Genomic DNA, 17,654 nt, shown 5'->3' on the forward strand with positions numbered 1-17,654 from the left:
AAAGCAGTGGAGGAGGAGGAGCGTGAAGGAGCAAGACAAATTACTGCTCTCTGCAGCCATCTTCTCCGGTTCGTTCGGCTTCAGGAGTTCCCATGGGCTCGGTTCCTTTCTTTCCAAGTCTCTAACTTCTCGGTATTCTTTTTCTTCCCTCTTCTTCAGTCTCATCTTCTCCCGGGCAGATTTCGATAAGGCAACTTTCACCTGTGTAAGACAGCAAAGGGGGTGCTGATGGACAAGGTCCTGGTCGGCTTGCATAGCAGTGTTGTATTTCGAGAGCTTGTTTTACAACTGCATTGTACAATTTGGATTATATCAATTCCTTCCCCATTTTCCTTTATCTCTTCCATTAGGCTGCTTGCCTCTGCCAGGGCTTCATGTCCCTTTCATTGCTTTATACATAACATAAATATAAAAACAACAATGCATGTAAAATCCCAGTAAAAATTGCAAGTACAGTAGAGTCTCACTTATCCAAGCTTCACTTATCCAAGCTTCTGGATTATCCAAGCCATTTTTGTAGTCAGTGTTTTCAATATATCGTGATATTTTGGTGCTAAATTCGTAAATACAGTAATTACAACACAACATTACTGCGTATTGAACTACTTTTTCTGTCAAATTTGTTGTATAACATGATGTTTTGGTGCTTAATTTGTAAAATCATAACCTAATTTGATGTTTAATAGGCTTTTCCTTAATATCTCCTTATTATCCAAGATATTCGCTTATCCAAGCTTCTGCCGGCCCATTTAGCTTGGATAAGTGAGACTCTACTGTATTATAAAATTTCCTAAAACACAGTAGAACCTGCGAATGAGCTGGCTATCTGCGATAACAATGTGTGGAGTGGCACAATCAGTGGGTCATCAAGCGGGCCAGATTGAACAGGGTCAACGGCCTCTCTGAAGAGCCATGTCTTTAAACTCGTCCAAAAGGCTTGAAGGGTGGGGGCAAGTCTAATTTCTTTAAGTAGGGAATTCCAGAGCAGGGGAGCTACTACCGAGAAGGCCCTCTCTCTCTCTCTCTCTCTCTCTCTCTTTCTCTCTCTCTGTCTCGTCCTCACCAACCGTATTTGAGACGGTGGTGGGACCGAGAGAAGGGCCTCCCCAGTAGACCTCAATGCCCACACCAGTTCACAGAAGGAAATGTGGTCTCGAAGATAGGTTGAACCCGTAGCATATAGGGCTTTATAGGTAATCGCCTGCACTTTGAATTGGCCCTGGAAACTTGTCGGAAGCCAGTGAAGGTGCTTTAGGAGGGGTGTGGTATGCTCCCTAAAGCTCGCCCCGGTTAGGAATGTAGCTGATGACCTTTACACTAGCTGCAGTTTCCGGACCATCTTCAAAGGCAGCCCCACGTAGAGTGCATTAAGGTAATCCATTCTGGATGTAACTAAGGCATGGACCACCGTGGCCAAGTCAGGCCTCTTGAGGTATGGTCGCAGCTGGTGCATAATAAGACTTGGAAGAGAACACATGGGCCATCTAGTCCAACCCTCTGCCATGCAGAAAAAGCACAACGTATCCCTGACAGATGGCCATCCAGCCTCTGTTTAAAAGTTTCCAAGGAAGGAGCTTCCACCAGACTCCGAGGCAAAGAGTGAAACTGCTGGACAGGTTGTACGGTTAGGAAGTTCTTCCTAATGTTCAGGTGGAATCTCCCTTCCCTGTAATTTGAACCCATTGCTCCATTGAGTCCTAGTTTCTAGGGCAGCAGATAACAAGTCTGCTCCCTCTTCCTTATGGCCTCCTTTCACATATTTGCACATGCCTCTCATGTCTCCTCTCAACCTTCTCTTCTGCAAGGATTCCTGCTGTGACAGCCTTCAACAATATGATATCATCATCATCATCATCATCATCATTATTATATTATAATAATAATACTATGCTATTGTTCTTTTCACAACTGGCTAGGGTTTCCAAACTGTATTTGATGGATCATGCTTACGTCTCTTTCGTTATCCACATCCAAATAAGGTGCAGAGCTCTGCTGCTGGACAGCTCTCCCGTAGATCCCGGAAAGCGGCTCCATGTTTGGCTTGAAGGAAGAAGGGGCGTCTCCGTTCTCCAGGGAGAACAGGACGGATGGGCTGTAGCTCAATGGAGCCGACGGTGGGCTGCCAAACACCCCTGGGAAAGAGAGGGGCAAGAAAAGGGGGAGGTGGAAATATCTCAAAACAAAAGCCTTTCCTTGCACCTGAAGAAGCCCCAGGAGAGCATTCTTCCCCAAGCAGCAAGTATTATGGGTGGGCCGAAACAGAGCAGGGCCATTCAAATCCCTTCTTTGCAATTTTCTATCCTTCTTTGCCAGCTGAGCGCTGTTGTACACAGTGCAGAATCATAGAACCATAGAGATGAAAGAAACCACATAGGACATCTAGTCCAACCCCCTTCTGTCATGCAGGAAAAGCACAATCAAAGAACCCCAGGCAGTTGGCATCATTCAAAGGTATGAAAGGATAAAAATAACTCCAATAATAATTATTATAATAATAAGTATATTTTTATATCCTGCCACCATCTCCCCAAAGGGACTCGGGGCAGCTTACAAATGGGACCCAGCCCAGCACAAAAAGGTATACAAACTAAAACCTCATTTAAAAACATAATACACATATACTAATCTGATGAAACAATTAAAAACAGCAGAATAGAAAACAACTATTAAGATGAATCAAAACAAACATCAATAACCAGATTGGGCAAGATCAGAAATTGGGAAGGGCTGGGCATGGGCTTGTGCAAAGACTGCTGGAGCTGGAGTAAAGTGCTGAGTTCACCGCCGTGGTCAGTTTGTTATTATTTTGTATTATTCCTTATTATTCTGAGGTGTTTGTATCTCTTCCTGGGCACTGAATGTTTGGCTTTTTGTGTGTAAACTGCCCTGAGTCGCCTTGGGGAGATAGGGCGGTCTATAAATAATTTTTATTTATTTGTGGCATCAAATTGCTGCCTATTTGTAAGGCCTCTCTGAGTCACCTTTGGGATGAGAAGGGCAGGGCATAAATACTGTAAATAACTAAATAAGTCAACCTTGACCCATAAATGACTGGAAGACATACCTTTTCCAACAACGACAACAGAGTCTTCTGGCAAGGCACTCGGTGAAACAAACTCTAGGCTAGTCAGCTGCTGTAAACTCTGAATTGGCCCAGCAAATCCTTTTAAAAAATCACAATAAGAAGACCATGAGGGATATTTCTCCATTATATTGCGTTCACAAGGTTAGAATAGTTTTTTGTTTTGCAGTAACTGCCAAACAGATGTAAATCTGGCCACTCCCGCATGCAAAAGCGGTTTCTACATTTGGCATATGATGAAGCTTACCATGAGAACCCAGCAACACTGCTCTTATGAGACACTGGACACAATCCCTGGAGAACCTCACAACATTTCCATAAATTTTTACACGTTTGAACTTTAAAGCAGAGCAGCATGTGAAGCTGGCAAGACTACTTTACGGTCAAGCTCTGACACAAACAAGCATGCACCCAGCACCCAGCATAAATGAAGGGAAGGTGAGGGAGGAGGAGGAGGAAGGGCCCAACCCCTTGCCTTCAGCACAGCATGCCAATGCTCATCTCCAACATCTGTCTGCCTGCTTCCGTGGCACCTAGAACCCGCTCACCTTTCATGGGTTTACTGTGCCTCTGGTGCTCTTTCCCCAGCCCTCTCACAGCAGCAGGCGATGGCGCTTTGGGCCTGTCCTCTTCGTAGTCCCCTGATCCATTTCCACAGGTCACGCGATGGCTGCTGCTGACGCTCACGCCGGAGGGAGAATTCTCATGAAAGAATATCCCTGAAGGAGAGAGAGCGCACAGTTCCATGAGCAGCCATGGCAAAACCATCATCCCCAATTGGTCACTGCATTCTGGGAGCAAGCATGATCCCCAATTATGACTATCTGCAGAAATCTAGAGAGAAGAAACACTCTTACATCTGTCTTTAAAAAGACCCCAACTCAAGCTTGGTCTCAAACAGATTCACGACTCCAATATACTGTGGAACAGTGGCTCTCAACCTGTGGGTCCACAGGTGTTTGGACCTACAACTCCCATCAATCCAAGCCAGTTTACCAACTGTTAGGATATCTGGGAGTTGAAGGCCAAAACATTTGGGGAAGCACAGGTTGAGAATCACTGCTGTGGAAGAACACAGAAAAGGATATGGAGGCAGGACTGAGGTTTTCCATATGTTACCTTGTTGTAGATGCATTAAGTCCACTTATATCCCGTGGAGCTCAGTCAAAGGTGAATGGAGATGCTCCCTTTGGGTAAATAACCTCAAATACATTAACAACCAATTCAGTGACAGCTGTGTCTGGTATTTCAGCCATTCCAGTTGCTCGGTTTGAGAACAATATTATTGTTTTATCAACACTATATATTCCTCCTCTATGAATGAGAGTGCATGATTTGCTCAAGCCCACTCAGGCACCTTCTACACTGCCATAGAATATCGAGATTATCTTCTTTGAACTGGACTATATGGCGGTGTACACTCTTATAATCCAGTTCAAAGAACATAGTGTGGATCATCTACTTTGATAATCTGGAATATATGGCAGTGTAGAAGGGGCTTCAAAGAGCTTCCACAACCAAAAAAGGATATGAACCCCTGCTCCTCATTCAACTCTGACAGCACTGCACCATGCTGGATCTCAGAAAGCAAAAGAAACAAACTACCTGAACTACAGCAAACTGTTTCTTCCAATCTCTACTCTCATATCATCTGCAAGCCGTTGTATGGATCATTCATAGAGGAATGAGTGAGAAATCTTTATCTGGCCAAGAGAAATACCTGGGCTGGGACTCTTCTCTGCTGTGATAGGACCTCGGCTTCGTGTTGGTGAAAGTTTTGTGGGCCGGGAGCTGCCTCCAAGCAGAGGGAAGACGTCAGACCTGTTGCGACAGAAAAGACATGTCTGTTCTTACATCAAGGCCTTGCACAAAGGGAGTATCATTGCTGCATTTCAGCTGACAGACAAATGAAGCGCAAAGAGAATCCATGGCACAAAGGGAAGCCCTTCTTCAAGAAACCCAGGTCACAAAATGTCCACTGAGAGACACTGCCTGGGCCTGGCGCAGGAGCAGCCGGCACACTGTGGAAGAGTGGGTAAGCTACAACAGATCTACATCTTTTGGGTTTGCTCTTAAGAACTCTTGACCAGATTCTAGAACATTGATATCCACCTTTTCCCCTTTTTTTTTTAAAAAAAAAAGTCTGTTTCATATAAAATGTAATTTTGTCATTGAAGTGTCTCACTCAGTTAAGAGAATCAAAGGTTATATGGGACTCTTTCCTACAAGGCCACATGTGCAAAGGAACATATGCTACACTATTTTAACAGCTGTCATGTGGCACTCTGAGATCTTTAGGCATAAAGTGGAGTGTAATTATTTAAATAAACACCTAGATCAGTGATCTCACACATCCTGAATACACTGGGCCACTGCGGAGATTCAGAACACTACCATATAATATTGATAATAATATTATAATGTAATATAATAATATTATTAATAACAATAATACACTATTATAATTGTATATTTATATTACATGTAATATTGCTAATAATATTACAATATAATGTTATAATATAGTAATATATAACGCTTATATTGTGCTATCTTAACAATATAATACATTGTATGTAAATATAACTTGTAAGCCACCCTGAGTCCCCTTCAGGGTGAGAAGAGCAGGATATAAATGTTGCTAATAAATAAATAATACCGGCCTAGGTTCAGAAAAGCCCTTCCCTATCCCCCCCGCCCCCACCATCATTGCGTATATGTACCTTTCATCTGGGAAGGATAACCTGTGGCTCTCTAGATAGTTTGACTACTAGCCTTGAAGGACCGTAATGTCAGTAGACCAGCCATATTTGGAGGAATGATAATAGCTGCTCTGCCCAAACATCAGGTTCCTGGTCCCAGCCCTTAACCACTCTGTGAAGCTGCACAAGAGTCTCTATAAAGCATCTGCTGCAACTAGGTGGGTTTGTGCAGCCAATGATTAAACTGGGGGGGGGGGGGGGTTTGGCATACAATTTGAGCACGTTCGTCAAGCGAAGGCTGTTTAGCTACAAATGCCGTGGTGGTTTGGGGATGGTGTTCCCCCACTTTCTCCAAACCCAAGGCCCAAGAACCCCATCTTGGCAGGGGGTTGGACTGGATGGCCCATGAGATCTCTTCCAACTCTACTATTCTATGATTCTATGATCTGTTTCCCTGTGGCAGGTGAAACGCACATGGTCCTCATCCCTGGGGGTCCGGCAGAGAGCGGGGAGGAGGCCGATTCCTGGCTGTAGATCCCGCTCTCGCTGTAGGAGCTGGTGCTCGGGGAGGAGAGGCATGACGGCGACTCCGAGGCCAGGTCCAGCTTCAGCACCGAGTCCGGGCTTTCCAGGTCGGAGACGCTGCCGTTCAGCTTGGCCCTCTTCTTGGCAGCACTGTTGCGCAGGGAGCGCAGGGAGCTCTGCATCTGTGGAAAAGGGAAACAAATGCATTCAAATCTTTGGTTTTTTTTTCTAGGACAGGATATTAGTATGAACAGATCTTTCTTGTTCAGAAATCAGTTTATTTTGTTCTTTTGTGCTGCACTGCAATCGTTCCAGCTGAGGAAGAACACCGCAGAGAGAAAAAGAAGCATCAGGCCTGGACCTGAAAAGTGTCTCCAAGCAGAAAATAATGGCAGGTATACTTCAGTCCACAAAGTATCTAACAGAGAACCTGGCACCAAAGACAGAAATTACATGGAACTTATAGGGACATATTACTTTATTTACTTGACTCTAACGCTCACCTTTTTTGGCTAAATTACCTTGCTTAATTACCTAAATTAGGGTGGACATTAGGTTCGCATAATAAGGTAATCTTAGTGCTGAGCCAAAGCAATAGGGGAAGCTGCTTCAGGAGCACGTGGAGCTTGTATTACAGGCATGTCATCTGTGATGTAATTGTCATAGGTCAATACTATGTAATCCAGGGATTTGTAGTCTGATGAGGTATCCGCCCTCTTTGGTAGAGAAGGCTCGAGGCCGTGTACAACTACAGCATTGAATCAAGGCATTTAAAGTGGATTCATTCTGCAGCGGAGATGCACCCCAAGGTTTCTTTTCCATTGCTGAAAGCTTTGGGGTTCCAACACAACTGTTTTTCAAGAAGAAATTCTACGCAGGCAGCCACTGTAATGCGCATATTACAAATGCCACTGTGCATTACATTAAGCAGCAAATAATTTTTTTGGTTCCAGGGTTTTGAAAACTGAGGTGCATATTAGATTCAATGGCGCATTAGACTCAAGTAAATACAGTACTACACTACAAAAGAGACCATGAGCAGTCTCAGCAAACCCTCACTTAGTCTAACCATATGCACTTGTGAACTGAAACAACCAGGCCAGGGAAGCTTTGCATAGGCAAACAAAAATACCACGTTCTTTCTATAGATCACTTGAACCCTTCCTCAAATATGATACCAAGAATGATTTTTTTTCTTTGATTAACCATCACATTTCCTTGTGAGATATATATACACACACATACATACACATACACACACACATACATACAGTAGAGTCTTGCTTATCCAACATAAACAGGCCAGCAGAATGTTGGATAAGCGAAAATGTTGAATAATAAGGAAAAGCCTATTAAACATAAAATTACATTATGATTTTACAAATTAAGCACCAAAACATCATGTTTTACAACAGATTGACAGAAAAAGAAGTTCAATACACAGTAACATTGTGTAGTAATTGCTGTATTTATTACTTTAGCAACAAAACATTGCAACATTTACTACAAAATTATTGACTATGCATTGGATAATACAGAATACTGGATAAGCAAATATTGGATAAGTGAGACTCTATTGTATATATATATACACATACACACGTATATACATATATATACACATACATACACACACACATCTGCGTAGGGTTTTTTTTTTTTTTGTAACATGATGGGGGGAGTCAATGAGTAAGGCCTAACTACTCTCCCCATGTGCTCAGTAAAGGGCCCTGGAGGTAGCTGCTGCTTGGTTTGACTGCAGAAATGAATGCGTAGAACTTCACTCTGTCCAAACTCAACCTTTATTGCATTACTATAACCTGGAACGAAAAATCTGTTCCTCCAGCTCTCATCCACTATGTTTCCAATACTAATGCTACTAAAAACACTCAGCTGGATAGAGGACAAGAAGGGGAAAAGGGGGCTGAGGAGACATAAATTATTATTTTTATTTGTTTATACCCCACTTTCTCTCTCCACAAGGAGACTTGTTAAAAGGTGTTTCTCTGGGCCCTTCCACACAGCCATATAATCCAGAATATCAAGGCAGAAATTCCCACAATATCTGCTTTGAATTGCGTTATCTGTATCCACACTGCCATATATCCCAGTTTAAAGCCCGGGCTGTGGCGCAGGCGGGAGAGCAAGCCAGTGCAATTAACTGCAATGATTCACTCTGACCAGGAGGTCTTGAGTTCGAGCCCCGCTCGGAGCCTATGTTTGTCTTGTCTTTGTTCTATGTTAAAAGGCATTGAATGTTTGCCTATATGTGTAATGTGATCCGCCCTGAGTCCCCTTCGGGGTGAGAAGGGTGGAATATAAATGCTTTAAATAAATAAATAAATAAATAAAGCAGAAAATGTGGGATTTTATTCAGCTGTGCCTTTGTCAGAGGCTTTGATAACTGAGATTTTCTTGTAACAACAACAACAACAACAACATGTTCAAACCATGCTGCAGCTTTCAATGTAGGTATAGGTAAAGGTTTCCCCGGACGTTAAGTCCAGCCGTGTCTGACTCTGGAGGTTGGTGCTCATCTCCATTTCTAAGCCCGAGGTGGCGTTGTCCGTAGACACCTCCAAGGTCATGTGGCCAGCATGACTGCATGGAACACTGTTACCTTCCTGCCAGAGCGGTACCTATTGATCTACTCACATTTACATGTTTTCAAACTGCTAGGTTGGCAGAAGCTGGAGCTAACAGCGGGCGCTCACTCCCCTCCCCAGATTTGAACTGGGACATTTCGGTCTGCAAGTTCAGCAGCTCAGCGCTTTAACACACTGAGCCACCGGAGGCTTTCGATGTACCTGGCCACAAAACCACATGGTAGAAACCAACCCACTGCTGACTATGTTAACACCCACTATGAGAAGCCCATGAAAAGAAAGGAAACAGCAGAGCAGGTCTACCATCCATCCATTTTCTAGAGCTGCTTTGAGTCTCCTTATGGAGATAAAAAGCCATAATAATAACAGACACAATAATAATAATAATAATAATAATAATAATAATAATAATAATAATAATAAAGCCCAGGCTGAAGCCTCCCACCTCTTCCTCGTCCAGCTCCTTCTCGCTGACGTTCAGCTCCGAGAGGTCGATGGCCAGCTTCCTGTTCCGCTCGTTCAGCCACAGGTCCTCTGGCTCCCGGCTCTTGCGCCCGCCTTCCTCTCTGTCTGGCAAGGGGCTGACTCCCCTGGGGATCGGGGGCACCGGCTTGGTCCCACTCAGGCCCCTCCGTGAAGACGGGGATCTCACAAAGGCCGGCTTCAGCTGGATCGGAGGAGGAGGAGGCGGCGTCCCCTGCGACTTGGCCTCTGCACAATCACATCCACACCACGCATGTTAACAACATGTTGCTACCAGAAAACAGAATTCTTCAGCCATTTAAAAGAGCAATTGTGTACATTCGCAGTAGACCTTGCGCATTCAATAGGGGCAGGAGTACAGGAGCCTTGCAAGAGTAGACAAAGTGTCAATAAAACCACATCCCTCTAAGGATCTCTAGATTAATCAGCGTGACTCCAACAGAGGTTGACCACAGAATCACACTGCCGGACCTATATTAATCACATCTATGAATAATCAAATCTGCCAAAAGTAAAGCTGTCACTTTTTTTAGCATTTCAGGAAACATTAGGATTGACTATTCTGTTCCATTTGGTTTTTAAGAGATACAGAATGACGCCCATATCTGCAGGAGATACATTCAAGTTTATCTGCAGAAACTGTTGATAATAACAAACTTTATATCTTGAGAATATTTAGGCTGGAAGCCTGTAATTGTTGAAAATGACAACCTTCTTCAAGCCTTCTCTAGTAAAGTTTATCTATGATCCTGTTGCTTACTATTTCCTGTATGTATGTTCTGATATGCAGCTTCCTTTATTCTATGGTTCCTAGAAGTTATAAAAGGGGCTGCAGACCACATGTTCACCTTCTCTCTCCTTTTGACTATGTGACCTGCTGATAGCTGTTTTGCTGTAAGAGATGTCCTGGCCGGACGGCACAGAAAATTATCTCAAACATATCTGAAACTGGATTGATAAGTTTTGTACCTGTGTAATACTGAACACATGAAGGTTGTGAATATACCAAATATATTATTTTTATCCAGGTCTACTTCATTTTTTTTTCATGAGTGCATGATATAAAACAAGTTATTTTAGAAGAGAGTATATATTTTGATGTACTGAAAAACACTTCTAAAGCTCTGCTGTTTTTATGCACTGGTAAATCTCTGTTTTCCTAGCAGATCAGAGATAATAGGTTATTCAGTCTGACAAGTGAAACCCTTGCCTTGCATAATTATATCTGGTTGTATATCACAAGAGAAGATTCTACTCTAAAGGATTTTTGGCTCTTTTCTGAAAAGTCATGCTTTTCTTAAAAAGTTATGATCTCCAAAAAGTATAGAATGGCACTGAGGCCCAGAAACAATTCCATTCCTTTTTGGAGGGCAGGTAAGTGAAACCTTGGATATTGAATTTGTGGATAAGGGGGATGTACAGGTGTTGTGTTTAAGCCAGATGAAGATGAGGGGATTGGGGTTTCAGAACCTGGGAGAGTGATAGATGGTTCTTTAGATAAGGAAAAGGAGGGGATTTCAGAGCAAAATTCTGTTTGTGAGGCGAAGTTTGAAAGTGGAACTGTTTTGGAGTCCAGCGGACAGGGAGAGGGGCCTTTCACCCACAAGGAGCTTAGCAACCCCTGATAAAGATCTGACAGACCAATATAGCTCCTCTGAGAGAACAGCTGGATTAGACAGAGATACTGTACCAGGCTGCATTTGAGGGGGGAAAACATCAGCCACAGGAAGTCTTAAAACATTCGGTGAAAAAGAAGCACAGAAAAAGGGACCTCAAGGTCAAAGAAATGCTTTCATGCTTTGCAGCCCTTAAATCAGAGAGTGTTTGTTGAGATTTTAGATCAGGCAACGCTGCTGTATAGTTAGGACGTCCAGTTCATATTTTACTTTGTGGGAGTTTTGATTGATGTTTAAGAAGTTCTTATAGCCTTGGCTTTTCTGGATTCGTGTTCATGTTTTGATTCTTGTTTTCCTTTGGATTATACTCATGTTATGATTCTTGTTTTCCTGTACCATTTGGATTATTGCCTTTGAAATGTTTTCCGTCCTCAGCAGCTTGGTTGGGGTTTTATATATTGACTACCTTTTCTGATTACCTGTTGGATTTTGCCTTCCTTATTCCTTTTGGTGATTTTCCCCTTTTTTATGTACTTTCTTCAATAAGCTGTTTTACTACTACTTTTGGATTCCTGGTTGGTGCTAAGGGCAAGGTGAACTCTGTCTGGGGTGCAACAACAGGACTCTCAGCCTCCACCCCAACCACCCTGCTTTAGCTCTGCTGGAGGTTGCATGAGAAACTCTTACCGGTGTCCTCTCCGGCCCCCGGGCTGGAGAACTTCTTCTGAGGGGTGGGCTTTGGAAGTCCTTCGAAGCTCTTCAGAGGCCAGGAGTTGGAGAAGTTCACCCGGTGGTCCTGTGAGCTCCTGAGGGCGTCCGTGGGAGGGGAGCTGTGCTTTGGGCTGTGCCGGGGTGAGGAGAACGGATACGAGGGCAGGAGGAAAGCCCCCTGGCCGGTGGGGGGGCTCAAGGCGGGCGCCCCGTGCTCAGGGGGGCTGCAGAAGGTCCGCTGGTGGGGCTTGTGGGTGAAGTTGAGGCTGGCGTACACTGGGGACAGACCAGAGAGAAGCAAAACGTGTCGCAAAAACCACAAGCTCAGAACAATATGCACAAACGTATTCTCACCCAGCCGGCTTGATCACCAAACCTTAAACACCATCAGTGCGGAACGTTCTTCCTTGAACTCATCAGAATGTGAAACAGAGAAAATAGTTTAAACTCTGTCCAAAAGTAGGGGGCGCTGGCACTTCATTTCTAAAGTTCTTTTCGAATTTTGGGGGTAAAACTTTCAGAACTTAATGAAACTTACAAATCTTTGTAAGTACTTCGTTAATGGTGGTCTCGATTGAGCAATAGGGAAAACATGACAGGCACTGGGGAAACTATCTTCTTCATTCTGAGCTACCCTGATGAAACTTGCTACAGTGGTAGAACATATTTACCACTGTTAGCCCACCAAATTTCGGAACGTTTGACTTATCCATGGATTTTTGGCAAATTTTTAAAGTTTTAAACATTAAAAAAACGATAAGAGTGATCTCCTTGAATTTTCTATCCAATGAGACAAGGTAACATGGGATCATTCCGCCAACTTTCAGAAATGAAAATACATCTACTGATTTAAGGGATTTTTTTTAAGTTTTCAGAAAAAAAAACTGTTTAGAGGGTGGGATAAGCTTCTCTCTCCTCTCCTGATTGGCGCATTCTCATTCTGAGGCATACTGGGAAATGTAGTTTAAAGCAGAGCCTTCTGAATTCTTTGGCATAGGACTGCTCCCCTTCCCAAACTACATTTCCCATGATCTGTGTGTTACCAAAACACAATTTTCCCTGTCTTCACATGAGAAGTAAGACATTGTGAAGTCTTCAAGATGAGAAGCCATTAAACACAAGGAGAGGAATGGCAAAGGAGGACAGCTATGGTAGCTTTAGCTTTTTATGCTTCCTTTCACTAGTAGCAGCTTGCTTTCTTACCTTGTACTGAATGAAACTAATTGGAAGCTTTTCGAGCTTTACAGAACATTAACAAAAAAGTTTTGAGGGTCAGCTTTGATTCTTACGTTTTTGGAATGGACCATGCTAACACTTTGAAAAGACTTTCTACTTACAAAACTTACGAATTCTTCCGATTTCCAATTTTTACGAGTCATTTGCACACCTCTAGTTCCTATCTTTCCTTTTTAAGTTTTACATGCTAACCTGATATTGAGACTGCTTATCTCTACAACTTCGTATTAACATGGAATGATAGGGAAAGAGATTCTGATTGAACGAGACCACCAAGACCACTCTAGGTTCCAGTTAATTTGGGAAAAAGCTATGAATAACCACAAACTATTCTAGGTGGTTTATCTCTCTCTCAATTTCTCATCTGTTTCTTCCATAGAAAAAAGAAGACAATTTATCAGTACAAGACAATGCAATAGTGCTACACATACCTTTATCCTGCCAGGGATTACTCAGCCCTAGGAACTGTAGATCTGAATCCACACTGCCGCTCTTTCCCCGCGTGTGAGAGAAGCCAAGGATCCCGCATTTTCCAGAAATATGGGGCTGATGAGAAGACATCACCCCTTTTGAGCAAAAAGGAAAAGTCAACAGAGGTTACTAAATGCTGCTGAAAATGGTATATCTTAGATTGTAAAGCATACAAATATGTCATGAAATATGAAGTATGGATTGAATGGAATTGAAAGAAAGGTGTATGGTTAGGGTCCATAGAGAGGCTAGAGATGCCATCTTAAGATTGAAGCCTGGATAACTACAAAAGGAAAATGAATTGTAATTAAAAGTTGCTGATGAGAACTACTGAATTGCTGATATTGATGACCAGAAACAAATGATTAACTCTGTGGTGTAAAACATCATGTTTACATTACCAAAGTCAATGACTCTATAAGTTAAGAAGGAAGCAAACAATGCTCCTTAAGAAGGAACCAGTGCTCACTTAAGGAAGCAAAGCCAACGTCTGTCCAGGATCTGACAAAGTAAGGATGTTTTAGTTAGAAAACACCCATCATTCATTTACAACTATCAGAGCAACTTCAGAAAGAAACATTGCTATATAAGAGACACTTTACTATTCCAAAAGTGTGGCAGACAGTGGAGTCTGGTCCACCCACTGATCTTCTCCAAGGGATGGAGGAAGATGGTGTATATGCAGAGTGGCAGATTTACTGGGAACACAATCTGGCCTAAGTGCAGCTCTCTTTTCCAAGAGAAGGAAAAAGAGTTGGAAATGTATGAATATAGGAGTGAATGTATATGTATATGAATTCTGCGTGAAATGTAATATCCCTTTGTGTTTGAATGTAACTACAGAGTCTGTGTATCTATCTTATTTCTCCGTATTGCCCTGTGGTATACTCCATTTCAATGTGGACAACATTTTTTAAAAGAAACTTTTTAATGCTTAATATTCATGACAAGCAGACAGTCTTCATTCTGGCATTTCCTACTGGGTTTTTTTTGGGGGGGGGGGGGGGTGGAACATTAGAAATGTGCATATCCATTTGCCCAACATTTCAAAAGCATGTCTATGAAAGAAACAACATACTCAGCAGACTACAGAAAAGTAAAGAACTCAGAAGTGAAATTCATGCTTAAAAAAAATTACTTTTTGCCTCAATCTTTCCAGTCCAGTCCAAGTCAAAGTAAGAGGTAAAGTGTATTGGGAAACAAACCTGTTTAACTAAAATTCAAGTGGATGAGCACCCACCCACACACACACACACACAGGCGGCCTTGTGCTCTAAGCAAGGCCTCCTTCTCGGGCCAAATGGGCAGCGAACCCTGAAGTCCCTCTGAAGCAGCACAGCCCTTTGGCGAACAGAAGGCAGCACCAGGCAAAGCAAGCCCAGTCTTGCCCAACACAGCCTCCTGCTACTCACATGAGGAGTGATCAAGGCTGGCTACTTACCACAGCAAGGCAATGCTTCAAAACCACTAATTGATAAACATTCATCATCCCAAGTTCTTGCTCAAGAATGACTTTCCACATTACAGGCCTAGTTCACATGAAACTCCAGGTTCCTATGATTTTTCCCCTTAATTTTATTTTGAAATTGCAATTTCCCCAAAATTGAGACTCAAGGCAGCTTGGAACCATGGTGAATATATCAGAGACACCAAAGAGAGGGCAAAAATTTTTTTGTTTCTTTTCTTTACATTGACTCATCTGCAGAAGTCCTCTGCTAGAGCAACTGGTGCAGAAAGACCTCCAGCCTCCTTCAACCTGGAAATTTTGGGAGAACGGCAATCTGCGTTTCAGGCTAGTGGAGGAACTAGAATTCAGCCAGGCTGCAGAACCCATATTTGTGGGTCTGCGTGCTCAGGAAATTAACTCAAGTCCTCTTCTATTAGTAACTGTCTTTTTTCTCACTGTTTTGAATCATATTCAGTTACTATATAATATGAGATAGCGGCGTACTCCTACTACCGCGACTCTCTTGTATTTGAGGAATAGGAAGCCAGGGCAGCCTCTGACTAGGAACTGAATGCCCCAGAGCACCTAAGCAAGGGACCAGAAATAGCCAAAGTCTGACTGTAGAGAGAAAGGAAAGCAATCTGACCCCAAGACGTCCAGAGCAAAGTCACTGTATGCATGAGACAAGCTAAACTTGCCTTGGTTTAATGGGCAAAGGAGAACCTTTCAGAACAGGCATGAGGAAGTGGTAGGCTGCTAAGAATTGTGAGAGTTGAAGCCCAAAACACCTGGAGGGAGGGCCGAAGTTTACTCATGCCTGTTTTAGAAAAAACCTCCATCCAAATCATCCCACCACACACACAACCCCATGTATATTTGGTATTTATCTGACTTACCTTGAGAAGGCCTCAGTTTTGGAGAGTGAAGGAAATTGTTTGAGGTTGAAAACTGCAACAAAATTGAAAAGAAGAACACATTACGATGTATTTCGGAGCAATCTTTTCTTTTTACCTCTTGTAAAAAGCTGAGAAAGCCACATGCCATTAATGATACTGCAGAAACTGGAGCAGCAAGGCTATTTTAAACAAGATACACAAATATCACATCGTTTATCTTTCTCATGGCTGCCTCCATCTAACAGGTCTGAGATCCTGTGAAAATTGTGGTCAGGATAATTTCAACCACAGCCATTTGCTGTTCTTCAAACAAAGAAGACTGTCTGGCTGTCCCACTCAAGGAGTTCTTCCATTTACAACCCTGCAGGACTTCCTCAATTTCTCCGAAACCTTTCTGAGCGACTTACTGCAAACATTCCTGAGCTCACAAATTCCTTCACCCACCAAAAGGGCTATCCATGTTAATTTATAACAAAAATGAGCTCACTGGAATGTAGCTGGATGTAATTATTAATTCCTACTATAACTGCAAAAAAACCTCATGTGCTGTTAAATGTGTTGTCGACTGCTTTCATGGCTGGAATCACTGGGTTCTGTGGGTTTTCCGGGCTGTCTGGCCACGTTCCAGAAGCATTCTCTCCTGATGTTTCGCCTAAATCTAGGACAGGCATCCTCAGAGGTTGTGAGGTCTGTTGGAGACTAGGCAAGAGGGGTTTATATCTATCTTTTTATCTGTGGAATGATGTCCAGGTGGGAGAAAGAACTCTTGTATGTTGGGAAGCAAGTGGGAATGTTGTGATTGGCCACCTTGATTAGAATTGAATAGCCTTGCAACTTCAAAGCCTGGCTGCTTCCTGCCTGGAGGAATCATTTGTTGGGAGGTGTTAGCTGGCCGTGATTGTTTCATGTCGGTAATTCTCCTGTTTTTGAGTGTTGTTCTTTATTTATTGTCCTAATTTTAGAATTTTTTAATATTGGTGGCCAGATTTTGTTCATTTTCATGGTTTCCTCCTTTCTGTTGAAATTGTCCACATGCTCGTGGATGTCAATGGTTTCTCTATGTAGTATCCCGCCCTGAACATTCCACAGGTATATAAACCCCACTTGACTGGTTTCCAACATACCTCACAACCTCTGAGGATGCCTGCCATAGATACAGGTGAAATGTCGGGAAAGAATGCTTCTGGAACATGGCAGGCAGGCCGGAAAATCCACAGCAACCTATGCTGTTACTTTTAAGGATTAATTCGATACCATGGGAGTAATATTGGTGTATGTTTCACTATAAACTAACCAACACTTAGATTACAGACAGCAAAGATTTAGTATGAGTATCAATGGCCAGCATTCCTTTAAGCATGGTATGGGCAAACTTTGGCTCTCTAGGTGTTTTGGACTTCAACACTCACCAATCGCTTAAGCGGCTGAGGGGGAAAAGGAAAGGGCCCGAGGCTGTTAGGAATGGTGGGTGTTGAAATCCAAAACACCTGGAGGGCCAAGGTTTGCTCATGCCTGCTTTAAGCATCTGTGGCCCTGGAGGGAAGTGCTGGTGGGGCCGCATTCCACCAAAAACAAGATGCAACAGGACCAGAGGTAGCTTTCCTTTGATGTGACAGGGCTTTTCTTATTATTATGCACTAATATTTTCTTGGTGCTAACAGGACCATAATTTCATCTTGCTCGCTGCCATAATAGATTATTCATCTAGGTTAAGGATAAAAGAATGACAAAAAAGGGAAATTAATTATCTTACAGCTACCAGGCTCTGTTTATCCCCGAGTTATTTAAGACACACGTTTTGATTTGTGTAATTAAATCTCTACATTGCTCCTTTACAAAATGGTTCACTGGTTTGATCATGACAGCTGCACGCTCTTAG

General features: G+C 42.8%; 1 protein-coding gene across 1 annotated transcript in view; it reads right to left on the bottom strand.

Moving 5' to 3' along the window:
• Window positions 1-17,654, bottom strand: part of togaram1 (TOG array regulator of axonemal microtubules 1) — a 38,759-nt gene that overhangs the window by 14,406 nt on the left and 6,699 nt on the right. The window contains exons 3-12 of the mRNA XM_062968734.1: window positions 15,776-15,827; window positions 13,393-13,527; window positions 11,702-12,001; window positions 9,361-9,626; window positions 6,259-6,491; window positions 4,803-4,903; window positions 3,631-3,801; window positions 3,065-3,163; window positions 1,951-2,132; window positions 45-201 (exon numbers count right to left, since the gene is read on the bottom strand). Coding sequence (XP_062824804.1) covers window positions 45-201; window positions 1,951-2,132; window positions 3,065-3,163; window positions 3,631-3,801; window positions 4,803-4,903; window positions 6,259-6,491; window positions 9,361-9,626; window positions 11,702-12,001; window positions 13,393-13,527; window positions 15,776-15,827 — 1,696 coding nt within the window. The remainder of the gene's footprint in view (window positions 1-44; window positions 202-1,950; window positions 2,133-3,064; window positions 3,164-3,630; window positions 3,802-4,802; window positions 4,904-6,258; window positions 6,492-9,360; window positions 9,627-11,701; window positions 12,002-13,392; window positions 13,528-15,775; window positions 15,828-17,654) is intronic.

Source organism: Anolis carolinensis, chromosome 1, assembly GCF_035594765.1.
Source record: "Anolis carolinensis isolate JA03-04 chromosome 1, rAnoCar3.1.pri, whole genome shotgun sequence".
Taxonomy (NCBI): Eukaryota; Metazoa; Chordata; class Lepidosauria; order Squamata; family Dactyloidae; genus Anolis; species Anolis carolinensis.